The sequence below is a fragment of the Erpetoichthys calabaricus genome, chromosome 8 (assembly GCF_900747795.2).
Source record: "Erpetoichthys calabaricus chromosome 8, fErpCal1.3, whole genome shotgun sequence".
NCBI classification, from domain to species: Eukaryota; Metazoa; Chordata; class Cladistia; order Polypteriformes; family Polypteridae; genus Erpetoichthys; species Erpetoichthys calabaricus.
This window is the reverse complement of record NC_041401.2, coordinates 151,353,553-151,376,460: the sequence shown is the minus strand read 5'-3', so window position 1 is coordinate 151,376,460 and position 22,908 is coordinate 151,353,553. Positions and strand designations below refer to the sequence as shown.

The 22,908-nt window shown below is 40.2% G+C and overlaps 1 protein-coding gene across 3 annotated transcripts in view; it reads right to left on the bottom strand.

Annotated features, from left to right (window-relative positions):
* Positions 1-399: 399 nt before the first annotated feature.
* Positions 400-22,908, bottom strand: part of LOC114656173 (coiled-coil domain-containing protein 27-like) — a 60,675-nt gene continuing 38,166 nt past the window's right edge. For 2 of the 3 annotated variants that reach the window (XM_028807611.2, XM_051930525.1), the window contains 5 exons: positions 15,324-15,454; positions 13,038-13,115; positions 6,380-6,592; positions 5,827-5,931; positions 400-1,028 (listed from right to left, as the gene is read on the bottom strand). In XM_028807611.2, the coding sequence (XP_028663444.2) occupies positions 903-1,028; positions 5,827-5,931; positions 6,380-6,592; positions 13,038-13,115; positions 15,324-15,454 (653 nt within the window). In that variant the 3' untranslated portion in view covers positions 400-902. Of the gene's footprint in view, positions 1,029-5,812; positions 5,932-6,379; positions 6,593-13,037; positions 13,116-15,323; positions 15,455-22,908 lie in introns of all 3 variants that reach the window. The other variant, XM_051930526.1, reaches the window with a different exon arrangement.

Sequence of the window (22,908 nt, the reverse complement as noted above, 5' to 3'; positions counted from 1 at the left end):
CTGCTTGTCTTTTACTACACCTAACTGCCTGAGTTTATACATGTAGAAGGGAAGGTGGGGAGAAGTTATATAGTACAATACTTTATGAACAGTGGTAAGTCTGGGAAATTTGAGGCATTCTGACAATGGCTACATTTTAATAATACAAAAGGGGAAAGTAGAGTAAAATATCGCTCTACCAAGACAAAACTGCTGCCTAGGGAAAATGTGTAAGTGCCTGCTTTCTTAACTGGCATATATGAGTACAGTGAAAGCCTGTATGCATACATTTGTTGGTTTTTTGGGGGATTTTTGCAAAAAAATAAAAACAATTTACTTTTCTTTCAATCTTTGATTTTAATTTTGTAGCAAAAGTAACACAATTCATGTTATTACTTTCAATAAGGTTGATAAATGCATTAACAAATTGTGCACCACATGATCAGACCTATTATTATAGTGTACATAATATTTAACCACTGCTTTGTAAAATAATTCAAATATGGCCAGCAATTCAAACAAACTGATGATAGCAAACATGAGCTCTCGGGCAATCCAGACAACCATACTTTTGGTTAACATTTAATACACTTTTGATTCAATGGTTGCAAAAGGAGGACGTCCAGTCCCGAGTAATTGCAGTAATTCTTCCCCCTTCATCTTCCATCTTGTAGCTGCTTCTGGAGCTCGTGTGATGAGATGGAAACACATATGGACGTGGGGATTTGCAACATTCAGAGTCCAAAACAGCATTTCACTGTTATATCCTAGCTTATCCACTTTGATCTGTTATATAAATGACCATTTAGGTTAATTTAACATTTTTCTTTCATGGGCTTCTTCTGGAACGAAGGCAGAGGCCCTTCTGCTGAAGCACGGGAGTGGTGCTGATAATCTTTACACACAAACTACAGCACGGCCTTTTAGCGTTTCTTTGCTGAAGTTGGCTTACTGTGTTTACTTGGCACTTCTGTAGTCAAGAGGGGGGGAATTTTCTCTCCTTTTTTGACAAGCCTGGCATGAAATTCTGCCCGGTCTTCAATTATCTTCTGTAAGATCAAGTAAGCAAACAATGTGTGCTTATGTTAAATTTGTTTTTTATTGGTCAAACAGTCAAAACAGTACACTAAAAATGTGTCTTTAGATTTTGAAAAAAATGTTGCCTTTATATTATTATTAAAATTAAAGAAGCACATTAAAAATGTGAAAAAGTAATATTAGAATAAAAAAACAACCCCCATCTCCTGACAACCTGCCTCACCTATTCCACCCAGGCCACCCTGTAGAGCAGGGGTCCTCAATCACGGTCCTGGAGGGCCACAGTGGCTGCAGGTTTTTATTCCAGCTAGTTTCCTAATTAGAAAGCAGTCCATGCTGATAATGAAACTTGGTATTGAACTATGTGGCTTGTTAATGCCTGCATTCATCCAAGAGCAACTTTAATTGCACTGTAGAGTTTCCTTCTGTGAGAACATTGTCCATGTGTCTTGTGGACCAGAGCAGATTTAAACTTAACGGTCCTTCCAATTCCCCTCTCATTCAATTCTTAACATTTTCTTATCACAGATACACAGGTAAGCACATTAACTGGAGAGCTGCTGGTTTATTGGTTATCTGCATCTCATTATTAACTAATGTCTGGTTAAGAAAACTGGCAACAATTAAAACTTAAATGCAGCTGCTAAAATCTAAAATAGGCAATTAAGAGTTCTGAATGGTAACAGGCAAGAGAACTAAAATTAAGCCCAAAAAATGTATTGCTTTAGCAGTAAATAAATGGGTTCTAATTATGAAATTGGTTAAAGTGAAAATCTGCAGCCACAGCAGACCTCTAGGACTGTAACTGAGGACCTCTGATCTACAAAGTATCTAAAATTTGTCTTTGATGAATGAAAGCGTTAAAACGGCATAGAGTTAAACACCAACCTTCATAATCAGGAATGAGTTCTAATTAGGACACTGGCTGGAATGAAAACCACCCGTAGCCACTGCGGCCCTCCAGGACCGTGATTGAGGACCACTGCTGTAGAGAAACTCTCTAGACTAGGGTGTCGAACTCCAGGTTTGGAGGGCCGCAGTGGCTGCAGGTTTTCATTCTAACCCTTTTCTTAATGAGTGACCTGTTTTTGCTGCTAATTAACTTCTTTTGAATGAATTTGAATTGACTTGCTCTTGAAGACTCAGACCCCTTAATTGTTTCTTTTTCCTTAAATGGCAGCCAAACAATAATGAGATACAAAATGAGCCAAAACAACTGGTGTCCATCATTCAATATCTGAAAATAAAGAAAGATGAAGGTCTCAGGAATGTCGGTGTGTTCAGGTCCCCAAAACATTTCAACAGTACTCTTAGAAAAGAGAAAATCAACAATTTCGGATATGTCTGCTAATGCACCAGAAGAGCAGCAACAAGCCACAAAATAAAAGAACGGGTTTAATTAACGACAAGAATCGGCAAATCAGTAAGCAGTTGGTTGGAGTGAAATTGGTTGGAGTTTGAGGCCCTGACTTAGTTGGTCTTCTGTTGGCTCACTTGCTTCATGTTTCATTTCTGTTTGGGTGCCATTTAAGGAAAGAAATGAAGCAATTCAGACGAACAATGAAGAAATCTTAAAAAAGCAATTCAATTAAAATGAATTAACAAGAAGTTAATTAGCAGCACAAACACGGCACTCATTAAAAACAAAAGGGTTAGAATGAAAACCTGCAGCCACGGTGGTCATCCAGGACCAGACTTGGCGACCCCTGCTCTAGAGCAGGATTGTCAAACTCCAGTCCTAGAGGGCTACAGGTTTTCATTCTAACGCTTTTCCTAATCAGTGACCAGTTTTCACTGCTAATTAACTCCTTTTCCCTTCATTCTAATAGCCTTGTTTTCAAGGATTCAGTCCTCTAAATTGATTCCTTTCTTCATTAAATGATAGCCAAACAGAAAGAAGATGTAAAACGAGCCAACAGATGACCAGCTAATCTGGGGCCTCAAACTCCAACCAATTTCACTCCAACCACTTTCTTAATGAGAAGCCGATTCTTTCTGTTAATGAAACCCGTTATTTAATTCCATGGCTTGTTACTCTCATTCTGCCACAGCACACATTTCCAAAACTGTTGTTTTTCTGCTTTTTCTAACAACGCTGTCATAATGCTTTGGTGACCTCGGAAATCAGCCTTACTGAGACCTTCACCTTTCTTTATTTTCACACATTTTGTGATGGGCACAGTTGAGCCGGTCATATGGCACCCTGTTTTTTGTCTCGTTATTGTTTGGCTGCTAATTAAGGAAAAAGAAATAACTATGGGGCCTGAGTCAAGCTAATTAAAAGAGGTAATCAGCACTAATTGAGAAGATGATAAGAATGAAACCCTGCAGCCACTGCTGCCCTCCAGGACTGGAGTTCGACACCCCTGCACTAGAGCAGGGGTCTCCATTCACAGTCCTGAAGGGCCGCAGTGGCTGCAGGTTTTTGTTCTAACCCGGTTGCTTAATTAGAAAGCAATGCTGCCAATAATTTAATTTCATGGCTTGTTAGTGCTTTAAGGTCATTCTCATATCCTAGACTTTCTTCCCTTTTCTAAGGATATCATCCAAATGATTTGAAGGCTAAAATGGACGAGCAATTCTCAATCACTCACTTTTTTCTCTTTACTTTCCTTCCAAGTATTTAATTAAACCAAATAATGCAAGATAAATACACACTGGCGTAAATGGTAACAAGCCAAATGGAGAAATGCTGGTCTCTTTTGTCATTCACATGTTATTGCTAATTAGGATCCATTAAAAACTGAATGAATACAGCTGTTTAAGATGAAAATAAGCAATAAGCATTCAAAATCTTAATGAGCGAGACAACTAAAGTGAAGCAGAAGTGTTACTTGAGCAATTAGTGCTTCTTATTAAACAATTGGGTTGGAGCAAAAACCTGCAGCCACTGCGGCCCTCCAGGACTGTGATTGGAGACCCCTGCTCTAGAGCAGGGGTAGGCAACGTCGATCCTGGAGTGCCACAGTATGTGCAGGTTTTTGTTCCAACCCAGTTCCTTAACGAGAACTCAATTATTGCTGATGAAGCACATATTGCTTAAGTGACATTTTAATGCTTCATTTTAGTGGTCTCGCTTGTTAAGGTTCTCCAACCTTAATTGCTTATTTCAATCTTAAACTGCTGCATTCAGTGTTTTAATTGCTCCTTATTAGCAATAAGATGTAAAACAGGGGTAGGCAATGTCGGTCCTGGTGAGCCGCAGTGGCTACAGGTTTTCATTCAACCCAATTGCTTAATTAGAAACCAATCATTGCCAATCTCAGACCTTATTTAATTTTATGGCTTGTTAGTCTGTGCAATGTAAGGCTTTTATATCGTAGATTTTTTTCCTTTCCAAGGATATCATCCAAATGATTTGAAGCCTAAAACAGATCATTTTCAGTCTGTCACATTTTTCTATTAAGTGTTTTATTAAATCAAACCGTGCATGATGAACACACACAGATGTAATTGGAAAAAAGCTAGCTGGAGAACTGCTGGCTGCTTTGTCTTTTACATCTTATTGCTAATAAGGAGTTCTCGTCACTTAAGCAATATGTGCTTCATCAGCAATAATTGAGTTCTCGTTAAGGAACTGGGCTGGAACAAAAACCTGCACATACTGTGGCACTCCAGGACCGACGTTGCCTACCCCTGCTCTAGAGGATCAAAAGTCCCTGGTTCGTGTGGAAAACCAAGCACAGAAAACACAAGAGCACAGAAGAGCAGTATCAGATAAGCTCGCTAAAAACAAGGAGGGGAATTTGACGCCAACTATCCACCAGCCACCTCCTGACCAAGTGCACAGCGGACTGCCACCTACAATTCTCTTTGCATCAAGTTCTCCACATGGCATATATTTTGTCTCACCCCTCACCCCATAATATACCCCATTAGTGCAGAATCATCTGAGCTGTTTTATATAATCAGAATATTTTCTAATTGTTTACATTCATTTTTTCAATTTGCACACAGGCAGGTTAAGTGGCTTGTTCAGGATCTTTCAGTGGAGTCAGAATGTGGAGTTGAACTGGCAGCTTTATGGTTTAAAACCCATTGCCTTGGCTTCTAAGGCACACTCCCTGCTAGTTTAGGTCGAGCTAACCCTGGTAGACCAAGTGTAGGTAGTGTCAGTCCTGGAGAGCCACAGTGGCTGCAGGTTTTTCTTCCAACTCTGTTGCTTAATAAGAAGTCAATTATTGCTGATGAAGCACTTAATGGTCTCACTTGTTAAGGTTTCCCACTGTTAATTACTTATTTCAGTCCTAAACATCTACAGACACTGTTTTTAATGGCTCCTTATTAGCAATAAGATGCAAATGATAAAGGAGCCAGCAGTTCTCCATCTAACTTGTTTCCATTTACACCTTTTCTGGATTCATTATGAACTATTTAGTTTAATAAAACACTTAAGAGAAAAATGTGACAGACTGCAAATTATCTGTTTTAGGCTGATATCCTTAGAAAAGAAAAAATCTATGATAAGAACCTAACAATGCAGAGTAACACACCATAAAATTAAGTAAGGTCTGAGATTGGAATGGATTGGTTTCTCATTAAGCAATTGGGTTGGAATGAAAACCTGCAGCCACTGCAGCCCTCCAGGATCGACGTACCCACAGCTGCTGTAGACAAATGTCATATGCAAAGTGTTCTTAACCTGTGACTCTTTGTAATTTGGGGAGCTGAATTTGTGAGAAGTTCCAGTTCATGGAGTTTTAGTGGTCCAGCCTTCCATTAGTGTTTGCCAGCATATGGCACAAGACCAGTCCTCCCAGTATAGTATGCCTGATGTATATATACTCATACAAACCTTAGGAGTATTACCTGCATAATGCTCAGGACTTCATGGTCAGTGATTTCTTCTGCTGGAGGCTTTGTCCCTGGTGCACCATACACAGCTTGGATAATCTTGTTATGGAAACTTTCAAACTGAGTATGGAAAAAATAAATACATTAATAAAATAAAATATGTTATGCCATGTCCACTATCACTCCAGCCATTCAGTTCTGAACTTGGATTTCCAGTACAGACTAATTAAGAGCAATGCAAGAACCAACTCTTGATGGAAGGACATCTCGTTGTTCATTTTCACACTTAAATTGGGGCAATTTGACTGATTCCTTATTCTAATTTAATGTTTTTGGGATAAAGTAGGGGAACCACACAAAACCTAAACTCCACACAAAGAGAGTGCTGATCATTGGAGCACTGAGGGAGCAGTAGCTATCATTGCTTTGAAATTATAATGCACTGATGCATGAAAAATGCAGTTGATGGGGAAAGATGAGTAAAATGTATTATAATCAGAGAAACCTATTACCTCTATTTAAACTTTAAAAAGTAAAATGAATGAAAACCTGGATATATATTTCTTACCCTTGAATGTATCTCCTCCAGGGCCACTTTGGCTTGGCTCTCAGAATGCTGAAGGAGTATTGCACTGTTCTGAATATCCACTTTTTCCTTTTGAAGGTTTGTGTTCTGGTATTTCAGTGTGGCCATGTCCTGCTTTAAGCGATGGAGTTCTGCCTTAAAACTGCCGATCATCTTGTTTCTTCTGGACACCTCTTGAGTCAGCTCTGAAATTTGCTATGTAAACAACCATTAAACAATCTTTCATTATGTATCTGAATACAAACAAATACAAGGATCATAGGTATTAAATATCAGCCTTGACCAAAAAAAGGCTGCTATTCAAGTCTGATTAGAAAGCAGAGATGTTGTTTGAAGCTCAGTAGAAGAATCTTCTATGTCAATAGGATATTAACATAGGCAAGACTGCAATGGGATAAGAGAGGGAAACATGAGTTAAGGATCATCAATACACCACACTGTCTAGAAGACATTGTAGTGGACAGCTGGGGCTCTTGCCCAGCCAGGACGCCTGGAGAATGAGGAGACCAGGAGAGAGGTAATACCTCCCCCAGGACACAAGAAAGCACTTGGACAATTCAGGAGCCATGGACTGCAGCACTTCTGTCACACCAGGAAGATCATCTAGGAGCAGTTGGAGCACATCTGGGGACAATAAAAAGGGGCCGCATCATTCAATTCGGAGAGCCGGAGTCAGGAGGTGGAGGACAGAGATTGTGAAGGGAGGAGTAGAGGCAGCGGCAGAAGAAGAGAAAGAAAATAGAGAAGCAGAAAGGACTGAGTTACTGTGGTGATTGGAACACTGTGTATGGTTTTGTGCGCTGAATTGGAAAACAAGAAATAAAAAATGTGAGTTTTGTAAGGGTGCCTCCTGTGTCTGTCTGTGTTGGGTTGAGTGGCTGCTACACCCTCTAGAGTTGGCACAAGATAATAATAATTCTTTGCATTTATATAGCACTTTTCTCACTACTCAAAGCGCTCAGCAATTTCAGATTAAGGACCTTGCTCAAGGGCCCAACAGAGCAGAGTCCCTATTGGCATTTACGGGATTCGAACCGGCAACTGTCCGATTGCCAGTGCAGATCTCTAGCCTCAGAGCCACCACTTTGCCTGTGAAGATCTAAACAGCTTCAGGTATGTCAAATGTCTTGTTAAAGTTTGTCTTCTTAGATATTTTTATTACACAAGCTGGGTATTTTACATTTCTATGTAGCTTGTGCTTACTTTCTAAGGCATTTGCTAAATCTGTAATTCGAAAACTGTATTGTCTGTGTAATATGTCTACTTAGTGCTCCTTTATTATTAACTCTAATTATTTAATTATCCATCCATCCATCCATTGTCTCCCGCTTATCCGAGGTCGGGTCGCGGGGGCAGCAGCTTGAGCAGAGATGCCCAGACTTCCCTCTCCCCGGCCACTTCTTCTAGCTCTTCCGGGAGAATCCCAAGGCGTTCCCAGGCCAGTCGAGAGACATAGTCCCTCCAGCGTGTCCTGGGTCTTCCCCGGGGCCTCCTCCCGGTTGGACGTGCCCGGAACACCTCACCAGGGAGGCGTCCAGGAGGCATCCTGATTAGATGCCCGAGCCACCTCATCTGACTCCTCTCGATGCGGAGGAGCAGCGGCTCTACTCTGAGCCCCTCCCGGATGACTGAGCTTCTCACCCTATCTTTAAGGGAAAGCCCAGACACCCTGCGGAGGAAATTCATTTCAGCCACTTGTATTCGCGATCTCGTTCTTTCGGTCACTACCCATAGCTCATGACCATAGGTGAGGGTAGGAACATAGATCGACTGGTAAATTGAGAGCTTCGCCTTGCGGCTCAGCTCCTTTTTCACCACGACAGACCGATGCAGAGCCCGCATTACTGCGGATGCCACACCGATCCGCCTGTCGATCTCGCGCTCCATTCTTCCCTCACTCGTGAACAAGACCCCGAGATACTTGAACTCCTCCACTTGGGGCAGGATCTCGCTACCAACCCTGAGAGGGCACTCCACCCTTTTCCGGCTGAGGACCATGGTCTCGGATTTGGAGGTGCTGATTCTCATCCCAGCCGCTTCACACTCGGCTGCGAACCGATCCAGAGAGAGCTGAAGATCACGGCCTGATGAAGCAAACAGGACAACATCATCTGCAAAAAGCAGTGACCCAATCCTGAGCCCACCAAACCGGACCCCCTCAACGCCCTGGCTGCGCCTAGAAATTCTGTCCATAAAAGTTATGAACAGAATCGGTGACAAAGGGCAGCCCTGGCGGAGTCCAACTCTCACTGGAAACGGGTTCGACTTACTGCCGGCAATGCGGACCAGGCTCTGGCAACGATCGTACAGGGACCGAACAGCCCTTATCAGGGGGGCCGGTACCCCATACTCTCGGAGTACCCCCCACAGGATTCCCCGAGGGACACGGTCGAATGCCTTTTCCAAGTCCACAAAACACATGTAGACTGGTTGGGCAAACTCCCATGCACCCTCTAGGACCCTGCTAAGGGCATAGAGCTGGTCCACTGTTCCGCGACCAGGACGAAAACCACACTGTTCCTCCTGAATCCGAGGCTCGACTATCCGACGGGCTCTCCTCTCCAGAACCCCCGAATAGACTTTTCCAGGGAGGCTGAGGAGTGTGATCCCTCTGTAGTTGGAACACACCCTCCGGTCCCCCTTCTTAAAGAGGGGGACCACCACCCCGGTCTGCCAATCCAGAGGCACTGTCCCTGATGTCCATGCGATGTTGCAGAGGCGTGTCAACCAAGACAGTCCTACAACATCCAGAGCCTTGAGGAACTCCGGGCGTATCTCATCCACCCCCGGGGCCCTGCCACCAAGGAGTTTTTTGACCACCTCGGTGACCTCAGTCCCAGAGATGGGGGAGCCCACCTCTGAGTCCCCAGGCTCTGCTTCCTCATTGGAAGGCATGTTAATGGGATTGAGGAGGTCTTCGAAGTACTCCCCCCACCGACCCACAACGTCCCAAGTCGAGGTCAGCAGCGCACCATCCCCACCATATACAGTGTTGACACTGCACTGCTTCCCCTTCCTGAAACGCCGGATAGTGGACCAGAATCTCCTCGAAGCCGTCCGAAAGTCGTTCTCCATGGCCTCCCCAAACTCCTCCCACGCCCGAGTTTTTGCCTCAGCAACCACCAAAGCCGCATTCCGCTTGGCCTGCCGGTACCTATCAGCTGCCTCCAGGGTCCCACAGGACAAAAGGGTCCTGTAGGACTCCTTCTTCAGCTTGACGGCATCCTTCACCGCCGGTGTCCACCAACGGGTTCGGGGATTGCCGCCACGACAGGCACCGACCATCTTACGGCCACAGCTCCGGTCAGCTGCCTCAACAATAGAGGCACGGAACATGGCCCATTCGGAATTTAATTTTAATTTAATTCAAGCAGATAACATTTTCAGATTTCTATAACAAATTCAAAATCAATCTTGAAAAAATATCATAGAATTAAAAAACAAAGCAGAGAAAAAACAAAACCTAACAAAACAAGAATTCAAACCCCACCCAAGAGAAAGAGCAGGGGGGTAAACAATATATATAGAGGAGCAACAAATAAGAGCTTCTCTGCCTTGAAGCGCATCCTACATTGGTTCCATATTCGGAAAGATTGGTGGACAACAGGATTATTGGTATATTGACAAAAGTTAATATTAATTGGGGCACAAAGCAGGGCTTAAAAAGAAAAAAAGTAAAGCATGATTTAATTTCCGTTGCTGATATGGCTGGTGTATATTCACTAATGGAAATACATTTAATCATTTGTGCTGATGTCCAGGGGCCTCATGTATAAACGGTGCACATGCACAAAAATGTTGTGTAAGAATGTTTCCACGTTCAAATTGCGATGTATAAAACCTAAACTTGGCATAAAGCCACACACATTTCCAAGGTAACTCATACCCTGTCGTACGCAAGTTCTCCGCTTGGTTTTGCAGACTGGCAGCACCCAGCGTCAAAGCAGTGCTACTGTTCCAGTGTGGTTTCCCTTTCTTTTTCAGATCCACATCCCTGATGCGGCTTTATAAATACACTGAAATTAACCGCATATTGTTTATTAGTTTAAGGCATCTGATTGTAATTAAGCAGTAACAATATAATGGTCCACAGAATGGTCAAACTATTCCAAATACAATAGTTGCTTTAGCGTTATTACTCTCACTGCACCTGTTTCTTCTTCTGTCAGCTGCTCCCATTAGGGGTTGCCACACCGGATCATCTTTTTCCATATTCCTCTCACTGCACCACTCGGAGTATTTATATCACTGTATCTGAGTGTGAATCACAGCTGTACAGCAGCTGATCGTAAAGAGAATTATCGATATACAGCATCAAGCACACGCTGCCTCAGCCATTCGCTATTTGAACTGGTCTCATCCGACCATCGCTTCAGAGCCTTTCCTGTTTGGACCTCAGGGTTCACAAACAGTTTCATCCCAAGAACTATAAACGTACTCAATCAGTCCATCAAGTACTCCTTGTAGAACTGTTTGTACTTGCAAGTTTACAATGAGGTAATTGTACTTATGATACAGTTATAATATTGCACAACCTGAGTCACTTTATAAAACGCGTATTTACATATGATGACGATATCATTTTTAAGATGAAATTCAGCAAAATATATTTATTATATTATACAGATAAAACTTTAACTTTAACTACACGGTGTCGCAGCGCTAGCGAGGAGCTGGCGCTCCGTTCACGGTTTGTTCCTGCCTCGCGCTGTATTCTTGCTGTGGCTGGCGTGACACTGGAAAGATAGATGGATAGAATAATTAAACATTACTAATATATTTCAATGTTCCTTAAAAGTTTTGAAGAATCGGCGTTCTAAGCTTACAGATGGCTTAACATCTATTACAGAGCTGATTGTGTGGCGATTGGGTATTTGGAGGAAGAAAATAAGGACAGGAATTGGGGGTTAGTACGTTTGAAAGAGACAGTACTTCTGTAATAAAGTATTTCATCGAAGGTCACGCATGGCGCAGCACGCATCTTGCATAAGACATGAACAATCACTGTGCCACCATGTTCACATGTTCAATAACATGCTTTAACTCCTATCATCATGAAAATGATATCACATATACTTCTCAGTACTTTAATTATTCAGAGAGCTGTAATATTACGAATGTAATGGATTCTGTGTCCTGTTGGAGGAAGCCAAAGCCCGGAAGCATGTAGTGATTCACAAACATAGAGCACATAGAAGATCAAATACAAAACAAAGCAAGAACGTGGAAGTTGGCGAACATACAGATTTATACAGTACATCTGGATTTTTTTGTGCGTAAGTACATTTCCGCTTTTGTGCTTACGTCATGTTATAGTGTGAATTCTACGCACGGCGTTATGCATGAGGCCCCAGGTCTTTATAGTATATATAAAATTGAAACTGAAGTAGTTCCATGCTACATTGTAGTTTAGGTCTTTTTAGAGCAGCCTTTTGAATGTGTGGACGTCTCAAATTCCAGACAAATGAGGTTTTAATTGAGTCTAGTTTCTTAAAGAATGATTTATTGGTGTATATAGGGATGCTCTGAAATACAAATGGAAGCTTAAGAAGGATAGAAGGTAGACCATCTGTGCACATTTTGTTTGATTTTGTTTCCATGCTCTACCCAAATGATATTGCATTGTAAAGAATTCTCTTTCAAATGCTTTTCTGTGATTTCTTATAAGCAGAGCCAAGTGAAAAGAACTATTTATGGTCAGAAGTGGTATTGAAAACTGGTCTTAAAATACAAACCTGGTCTGATTGTGCATAGGTATGCCTAGCATGGTTAGAATAAAAAATCTCAGTAATTTTAAATGTAGGATTAATGTTGGAGTACATCTTTTACAAAATAAAAGGAGATAGATAGATAGATAGATAGATAGATAGATAGATAGATAGATAGATAGATAGATAGATAGATAGATAGATAGATAGATAGATAGATAGATAGATAGATAGATAGATAGATATGAAAGACACTATATTAGATAGATAGATAGATAGATAGATAGATAGATAGATAGATAGATAGATAGATAGATAGATAGATAGATAGATAGATAGATGAAAGTCACTATATTAGATAGATAGACAGATTGATCTCTGAGAGCAGTAAAATAAGGATACTTGAAAGTGACCTTACAAAATTGCTTATGTTTTGGAGCTTTTTAACTGCATTTGATATCTCCCTGCATAAGCGTATTTAAAGAATGCATTATTAATTTACTTCAAGAACAGATTCTTAATGGCAAGTAAATGGTTCAAATTCCAAGCTAAAAGTGACTTGACAAATAAACTACACACTTTTAGCTTCTTACAAGAAACGTTAAATTCCACCACGCATCCTTCCCCTTTCTGCTTTGCTTATTTTTTTTTCAGGCTCTCTGGGGCCACATTAGGCAAAAGGCAGAAGCCCATCTTGAAAGGGGCATAAGTCATGTGCAGTCACAATGGTCCGATCTGTGCCTGCTGCGCTACACTTTTTAAAAATGACAATACAATTATACAATTATAAGGACAATAGTTCTGTTACTAGAACAAACCCCACAAATAGAGGTAATTATTAATTGCATTAAAGTGAAGCATTAAATATTTGTATTTCAAACTTTGAGATATTGAATTAAGTGGACATTAAGAGGACCATCAATTCATCTTACATGTGTTTGAACAGCCCATTCCTTTTTTAGTTCTGCTGCCAGATCTTCATTTTTCCGGTTATCTCGTAATCTAGAAAACTAATAAGATAACTGCAGCTGTAAATCAAATAACAGAGAAATGCAGGCAACTTTAAACACAGAGTTGATCATTAATTGCACATTTTAAGATTTCTTTGTGTTTTCTTTGTTCTGCTCATTTAATGTGGTCGTCATTCTGTTCTGTAGTTTACTTTCATGTTGGTATTTATAATTTTATTCTGGTTCTCAATATATAAATAATGTATTTAATTTAAGAATTACATTGCTGTTTTTGTTGCCTTACACTCAGTGGCATAGCTGGAGTTTGTGCCACTTGGGGCGGGGCGGTGCTTCAATTTGCTGCCCTCCAACATATCTGAATATGTTAACCTATCCATCCATCCATCCATTATCCAACCCGCTATATCCTAACTACAGGGTCACGGGGTCTGCTGGAGCCAATCCCAGCCAACACAGGGCGCAAGGCAGGAAACAAACCCCGGGCAGGGTGGCAGCCCACTGCAGGGCATGTTAACATATTTAAATGGAAAATTAAGATAAATTTTGCATAGATTTATTCATATATAGAGAAACAGCAATAATTTTTCACATATAATTATTTATAAGCATCAGCTAGACAAGAATATAGTATAGACGCACTGAAAGGCCGTGTTCTAATTATTAGTTTAATATAATTATGCTGCGAAAACCAGAACCAGTGTACTGTACAAGTGATAGGTGGGAATGTTATCTGCATAGACCAAGAACGCATTTGGATTGATAACGAAATGAAATTATAAATTGCAAATTAGATGTTTATCTTCCTAGAAATTATTATTGGTGTAATGTTTAGGTTTATTTTTGTTATTGCCTCATAAATTTAAACTGCTGTGTCTGATGCCATCACAGAAGGACAGTCTGAAAATTATTTTTGAAGCATTTGTGGATAAAAATTCGAGAATTTTACTTTTCTGAACCCTGCTACTTACACATGAATTGTACTGAGCCTTTTGGCCAATAATGCCGCTCCCAAAAATGTGCTGCCCGGGGTGGACCAGTAGCTACGCCACTGCTTTCACTTAAATGTATTACATTTAGAATTTTGGCTTTGCTTTACATCCCTTGCTTAAGGCTTCCTTTTGTGTAATTTTGCGCACTTTTCACACAGCTACACAACACTTATTAGCTGGGAATGCAGCACACTCTGTTGAGTTTGTGAATAAACAGATGGAAACCTCTGATGGCATTCAGACTCCACTAATGAAAACAAAACAGAAAATAATAAACCTTCACAGCCCTCCAGATGAAGCACACTTTCCTCTGACAAGGCACCACAGCACTTTGAGGCTAAGAGAGTCAAAATCATGACAAAGCAACACTTAACTGAAAATGATTTATGGACAACCAGTCTAATGGTGAACTGCCTATCCTGAAACAAGGTACTCCGTTCAACTGACAAATATTTAGTGAGTACCGCACAAAATGAAATTTGCAAATCCAATTCACAGACTAACATCATTTTCTGACATCAGTTTTGTCCCATTTTGATGAATGAATGCTTTAAAATCACTGGAAGAATTAAAAAATAAACCAAAACATTGTAGAGGAATAAAAAGATGACAAAAAAAAGAAAATCAAGCTTTATTCTTTTATCGGAAGATAAATAACCTCATGTATTGTATTTTTAGGGCAGTTGCATCTACTTTCACTTTATTTATTTATTTTTCCGCAAGGGTTTGGCTGAATCTTACATGCAGCGATGAGGACTTTGTTAGCCTGACTTGTGCAGGTTATGATGTTATTCTGCCATTTGCTTCAGCATCTCTCCTGTTTTGGGTGCTGAATCTTGTTGGTGTTTCAGGGAAAATGTGTTGTTAAAGTTACAAATGCATTTTGTTTTTGAGAAAGCAATTTTTTGTGTTTAACTGTGTTGTTAAAACTTAATGTTCAAAATTTCAAAAACTGTTGTAGAGGAGTATGCAACAAATCATTTATTTAGACATGCTGTTAAAAGACAGAAAATAATAGAAATTCTTAACTGTAATGTGTTGTGAAATGTGCTATTATGATAATGTGTTTTTATTATACAAGACACACATTCAAAGTTACTTACAGCCTTCTAGTTAGCATATATTATTATTTCAGTGGGACATAGTTGAAAAACTGCTCCATTCACTCTACAGTTTGATTTCATTGTAGTACCGATGATGCTAAACACAGTCCTCAAAGTAACACCTATGGGAAAATGTGCTAAAAAGTCCATTTTACCTTCATGGCCATGGAGCAGATCTGTGTCTGTTTGCCCTTCAGTTGCTTCTCTAAATTCTCTCGATCCAATGTGCATTTCTGCAATTCTGACTCAAGCCGGAAAAGTTCTCTCTTAAGTGAACTTACTGTGCCTGGTATGATAAAGAAAAAACACTCTGCATATTTCATCTCACAATGTTAAAATGTTACATTTTCTTGATTTAGAAAGGTATTAAGTCTACCTAAAAGAAAAAAACAATTACAGCTGTACAAAATCCTGCCAAGAAAAGCATTACTGGATTCCAGAAATCCTAGATATGTGGCAATATTTAGGAACCTCTATTAAGCTGTAAATGTGGGAAGTCAATTCATGGGTAAAGTCTCTGTTCACCTTAAATTAATAATAAATGATAGACAAATCAAATGTTTAACTTAAATAAAAGGCAAGCCAGAAATTATGTCCATCGAGGTGGAGTAGTTTCTCTTGACTTTAGCTTCTTTCAGATTATTAATTTGGCGAGGAAGCAACTCAATAATCTAGTGGAGTGTTCCTCAAACCTCTTTTGTCGTGACCCAATCTTATCCTTCATGTGTCTTCAAGGCCCATTCTTAGATGAGAAAGCAGGAACCCGCTACCCACAGTTTAAACCCATAGTTTACCATGATATAGGGTGTTCTGTTATGAATGTATTTTATTGTATGATTTATATGAGGAGGAGGAGGAGGTTGGGAGCATGCACTGATAGCGCATTGCCGCATCCACCACACTCCAATCCATTGGGATTGGGACCCGAATGCAGCGGGTGACACCTCAGTACTAGTGTGCTGTGTGAGATTTTTTGCGGTGGCTGGAGTGCCAATTCTGCCACCCACCCCCACGTTTTCCCTGTAAGCTGGAGGACCTTCTTGCAGAGCTGGATGCAGGTTAACGTCATACCCAGGACGAAGCAACTGCAGGTTAAGGGCCTTGCTCAAGGGCCCAACAGAGAAGAGTCACTTCTGGCATTTATGGGATTCGAACCGGCAACCTTCCGATTGCCAGCACACACCCCTAGCCTCTGAGCCACCACTCCACCCTATGATTTACAGTCATATGAAAAAGTTTGGGAACCCCTCTCTTAGCCTGCAAAACAATTTACTCTACTTTGAACAAAAAAGATAACAGTGGTATGTCTTTCATTTCCTAGGAACATCTGAGTACTGGGGTATTTTCCGAACAAAGATTTTTAGTGAAGCAGTATTTAGTTGTATGAAATTAAATCAAATGTGAAAAACTGGCTGTGCAAAAATATGGGTACCCTTGTAATTTGGCTGATTTGAATGCATGTAACTGCTCAATACTGATTACTTGCAACACCAAATTGGTTGGATTAGCTCATTAAGCCTTGAACTTCATAGACAGGTTTGTCCAATCATGAGAAAAGGTATTTAAGGTGGTCAAGTTGTGCTTCCCTTTGACTCTCCTCTGAAGAGTGACAGCATGGGATCCTCAAAGCAACTCTCAAAGATCTGAAAACAAAGATTGTTCAGTATCATGGTTTAGGGGAAGGCTACAAAAAGGTATCTCAGAGGTTTAAACTGTCAGTTTCAACTGTAAGGAATGTAATCAGGAAATGGAAGGCCAGAGGCACAGTTGCTGTTAAACTCAGGTCTGGCAGGCCAACAAAAATACAGGAGCGGCATATGTGCAGGATTGTGAGAATGGTTACAGACAACCCACAGATCACCTCCAAAGACCTGCAAGAACATCTTACAGCAGATGGTGTATCTGTACATCATTCTACAATTCAGTGCAATTTGCACAAACAACATCTGTATGGCAGGGTGATGAGAAAGAAGCCCTTTCTGCACTCACGCCACAAACAGAGTCGCTTGTTTTATGCAAATGCTCATTTAGGCAAGCAAGATTCATTTTGGAACGAAGTGCTTTGGACTGATGAGACAAAAATTGAGTTATTTGGTCATAACAAAAAGCGCTTTGCATGGCGGAAGAAGAACACCACATTCCAAGAAAAACACCTGCTACCTACTGTCAAATTTGGTGGAGGTTCCATCATGCTGTGAGGCTGTGTGGCTAGTTCTGGGACTGGGGCCCTTGTTAAAGTCGAGGGTTGGATGAATTCAACCCAATATCAACAAATTCTTCAGGATGTTCAAGCATCAGTCACAAAGCTGAAGTTACGCAGGGATTAGATATTCCAACAAGACAATGACCCAAAACACAGTTCGAAATCTACAAAGTCATTCATGCAGAGGGAGAAGTACAATGTTCTGGAATGGCCATCACAGCCCCCTGACTTGAATATCATCAAAAATATATGGTATGATTTGAAGCAGGCTGTCCATGCTCGGCAGCCATCAAATTTAACTGAACTGGAGAGATTTTGAATGGAAGAATGGTCAAAAATACTTCCATCCAGAATCCAGACACTCATCAAAGGCTATAGGAGGTATCTACAGGCTGTTATATTTGCAAAAGGAGGCTCAACTAAGTGTTGATGTAATATCTCTGTTGGGGCGCCCAAATTTATGCACCTGTCTAATTTTGTTCTGATGTATATTGCATATTTTCTGTTAATGCAATAAACTTAATGTCACTGCTGAAATACTACTGTTTCCATAAAGCATGTCATATATTAAAAAGAAGTTTCTACTTTGAAAGCTCAGCCAAAGATAAACAAAAATCCAAAGAATTAAGAGGGGTTCCCAGACATATGACTGTATATGCTGAGAAGACATATCTTCTTTAGAGTTGAATGTCTTTCTTATCATTAAAAATTGGAACATTTAAGAAACTGGTCTAGCGTATAAAGTATGAAAATGTTAGAAACAGCTTACATGTTTACATGTTACATAGTGTATTACAGTCAATACAATAAATAATGCTTTTTATTGCTAGATAATTCCTGTTTAAAAATTGTATATGGGAAAAATATAAAGACAGGGAAGTCCTTCAGGGACCAGAGTTTAAACCCCTGCCTGCTCACCATCTGTATGGAGTTTGCGTGTCCACCCTGAGTCCATCTGAGTTCACCTCTCGGTACTTCAATCTGATGGCTTTAAATTGATGGAATGAGTGAGGGTATGTTTATAAAAGTGTGCTCTACAATGAAGCAATAAGGGAAGATGTTAGCTGCATAGTGCAGTATAGGCCTCTGCTCCCAATGATCTTGATATTTGATTTAGAAAACTGAGTAAATGGATATATGGAACAGGAAGAGTCAGCTCCCATGGTGTTCAGACATACACATTTCTTTGAAAAGCACCACTACTTAAAGAGAGTAGAGTGACCACCAAAAGAGACATGACACATCCATCTTTTCATTCACTCTGCTTAGTCTAGTACAGCGACTTAAGGGCCAGTGCCTTGCCCAGCAAAGCTGAAACCAACTTTGGATGGAGCTGTTATGGCTTTGAGATGTATTTCCTAAGTATACAAATAGTTTCAGTTTTAACAAGGTTAGTAAGGTATTGTGTATTGTGGATTCATTTAGTTTCACATCTGCTATTTCTCTTCTGCTTCAGAAAGTCCTGAAATTTATAAAAATGTTTCCTATAAATTATTTCTTCAGGACTCAGAGTATTTATTTTTTATATGTTCTCAGAAAGTTGATTTGTGTAATGTTTGGTGTCCTGGTCAGACAAAATCACTATTTTGCTAAGTGTATAACTTACATTTAATCTTTGGTTAGAATGACCAGTCAATTTATGACTCAAATAATAGGTGGAACTATCCATTCCAAGGAAAGGTAAACAGTCCTGATGAGATAAGTTGCTTGCACATATTTTTATGATTAAAGCTTTTGGGACAAGCTGTCCAACATCAGAGTAGTTAGACAATTATCCTAACATAATATCACAGAGTCCAGAGCGAAGAACATGGAGCACCTGAGGGTGAGCATTAGAAACAAGTACATCAAAGAAGCTGTCAATGTACAGTACCAGCCTGACATCTAAATAAAGATGAACTGCCTAAAAGACAAGGTTTTTCTCTCTTCTTTTGCTTTCCTGCATAGACAGACACTTTTTTGAAGCTCGTTCTTCAGCTTACTTATCCTTTCAGAGAGAACTGCTTAAGCTTTTTGACTTTAGAACAAGGCTGTATTTAGGACTTTACAACCAGACTATTATTATTTATTACTTTATTTATAATATTTATGGCTATTATTATTTTTTTTTGCAATTATCCTATATTAATAAACATTGCCCTTCTTTAATTTTCTATACTTTGTCTGCACATCATCATAATGGCCTCCTGTTGTGCATAGACAGCTACATTAGTGTCTGAGGTGGGATCCCTGTAGTAGTGAACAGTACATTAAGAGTTAATGCACCAATTTCAGTAGCCACAGTGTGTCAACCTTCAAAGTCTGGGTGACAACTGTGCACCCCTGTCTGGTCTGGTTAGGCCAAAGCTAGTTAGTCTGCAAATGGAGTACTGAGGAGTGATAGGCTGTACAGGAATTACTATTAATCACCACCTTAGGATGGGTATGGTTGAATTCTGTGTGTGTGTGTGTGTGTGTGTGTGTGTGTGTGTGTGTGTGTGTGTGTTTGTGCATTTGTTAAGCATAGGAAATGCAAAAGTACCCCATGAGAATAGATTTTATTAAGCCATCTGTTTACATTTTGATGTTGGTCTAGCCTGTAAGTAATGGCAGTTGTGCAGGCAGTGTAGTCTAGTGGTGCCACTTAATCTCCCTCACTGCTGACTCACTTTATTATAGTCCATGGATCTCATGTGTAAAACTTTGCTTAGATTCAATATAAAAATTTTACATACACTAGAAAGGCAAAAACTGCATATGCACTGTAGGACAATGTGAGCATTACTTTCGTGGTACACTAGGCCTGTTAAGAAAGCAGATTTAACAGGGACGCAGGCATCCAGCTCCACAAAACTCCCACTTGCATTCCAAACTAAGTGACTGAGCTCCAGCTTGTACCAGGATCAGCCTGGACTTCATCTGATAACAAAGGTGTAAATCAGAGATGATCTGACATCTCTCCAGAGGCTCCTCTGCAGACCTCTTGAGCCAGAAGGCGTGAAATAGAGTCAAGGAAGGACAAAGACTTATAATACTGCACAACAAAGTTGTTGCTTCTTGAACACTGTTGGGTGTGTCTTATAGATTTTTGGGTGCTGATCACGAACCGTTTCAGAGAAATTATTTTTTCTTATATTTACTAGGGGGCTTTGCCCCCTGCTCGCTTCGCTCGCCAACCCCCGTGTTTGGTTTTCCAGATACACACTTTTAAGATTTTTTTTTCTTTGAATTGTTGCTATTTCATTAGTTTCACTTTTATTTCAGAACTTCTTTAAAAACAATATTTGGAATTTAGAGTCCCAACATACTGAATCTTTTAAATGAGGTCCGTGAGACATGTGTTTAATGACTTTGTACCATAATTCAGGATAGGTTTCTCTGTTTGGAATTTCAGCACAGACAAAGCGATCTATATCATTAGCAGTTAATTTTTTTGTAAAGTAACCAATAAATGCATGTGAGGTACACCCCGTTTTTGAAATTCTTTGACTTAAACTTCAAAGCCTTACAATATTTACATACTTCAGACATATCACCTATGTCCATATATTTGATCTCTATTCACCTTTTCATTATTTCTCCGAGTAATAATTTCTCTTTGTTTGCGCTAATGCGGTGTCTACTTTCTTTGTTTTGACACTGTCGTTTTTTTCTGCTTTCATATTCTGTATCTTGCTCTGCATGTGTTTCGCGTCTACGTTTTTTTTTGGGTATTTTGAATTCCACTGTTTTCATTATCTCTAACCTGCTCATTGTTTTTTAACCTTTTTATGACGTTTTACTTTGTTTTATACTCTTTGTCTTTAATTTCTGACCTCACTTTGTCCTGCTATTTTTTCAATTACACCTGGTCCGTGATGATTGTTTTCCCTTTTTTCGAGTAATAATTTCCTTTTGTTTGTGCTACTGCGATCTTTACTATCTTTTTTTGATACTGTAGCGACCTCCGCATCCAGCTGGAAAACAGAAGAAGTAAATAAAAAACAGACAGACGTAGTAAAGTCTCACAAAAGTTTTACTTGAACAATCAAGAAAAAGAACGCAGACTTTGTAACCCCAAACACAACTTTCTAGCACCCTGTTCAACCCCTCCATCCACCCCCCCCCCCCTTACCGCATCAATCAATACCCCACTGTCAGTCTTCTGTGCTGTACTCCGCCCTCCCTCAATCGAACATAACAGTCACTCAGAAAAAAAAGGCTTCAACCTGCCTGGGACGCTACAATACTTTTGAATTTTCCTACTTTCATATTCTTTACCTTTCTCTGCATGTGTATCGCGCCATCGTTTTTTTTTACCCTTTCGAATTCCACTGCTTTCATAATCTCTAACCTGCTCTGCATGTGTATAGCGCCAACGTAATTGAATGTCTTTATGAAGTTCTACTTTGTCTTTTAATTCTGAGCCCGATTGAACGTGCTTTTTTTTCAATTCCACTTGTTCCGGGCAGATTATTACTTTCCTTATTTTCTAAATTTGCACCTAGATTATTCTTTTTCTTTTTTGCATTTTTTTCTCTCCAACACTTTTGAGTCTCTTTTCTCCGCGCTGCTCTTTCTTCTTCGCTTAGTCGTCGACATTTCATCTATAACGAATTGTCTTTATGCGCTTTAAATGCTCTGAGAGCCCTGGATCTGTGTTTGCTCAAAGCTTTGGCACGACTGAGTGTTTTGCTGCCCATGGTCTTATTTATATTGGTTGTAAGTAGGGCGTGTCTTACAAGAATCTCATGTTCTGTGTCCCCGCAAGACGGTCCTGGGTCAATCTCTTGGCACAAAGTCTCATGTTTAAGGTCCCGGCGAGATGCTCCGTGGCCAATCTCTTTCGTCTCGTGGGTCTTTTAAGTGTCCTCCATGATCTTCACGTGAAGATCACATCTTGTCTCCCTAGTCTTTCTCTCCCAGGATTTTTTTTTATAATAGAGAGATATCCAAACATTTTCGCTCCCGTAAGTGACTTATCAACAATGGTTTCTGTAGCCTGGGCATGTCCAGGCATGGAATCAGGCCAGTTTGGATGCTGTTCTGTGGAAGTTGACATCCTGGGCATGCCTGGGCAGGTGTGAACAAGCTTGACGCTGTCTCAGCATGCTATAAAGGTGGCTTACATACACCGATTCTGCTCATTTGGTTAATATGCAGTAGATAGTGTGTACGTATAGTATCAGTACAGTAAAGTATGGTATCTGTAGCAATATAACAGTAAGTAAGCTTGATGCTATAGTCATTTTGGTGTCGGTGATATGTCTCGTCAATGTTGTAACAGCCGCGATACATTCTGCTATATCTGTGGCGAATATACACTTGCGCCTCAGAGATGTTGGATGACTGCTCTCGTGAAAAAAGCTTATCATCTGTATTTTGGCTGCAAAATTGGTGATCAAGACAAGGAATGGGCACCTCACATTTGCTGTGCAACATGTGCTGTCAGTCTGAGAGCCTGGCTCAGAGGCACTCGAAAGATGATGCCGTATACTGTTCTGATGTTACTTCTGTTTTACTAATGTGTCTGGTTTCTCTGCCAAAAACAAGAAGTCAGTTGAATATCCTAATTTGCC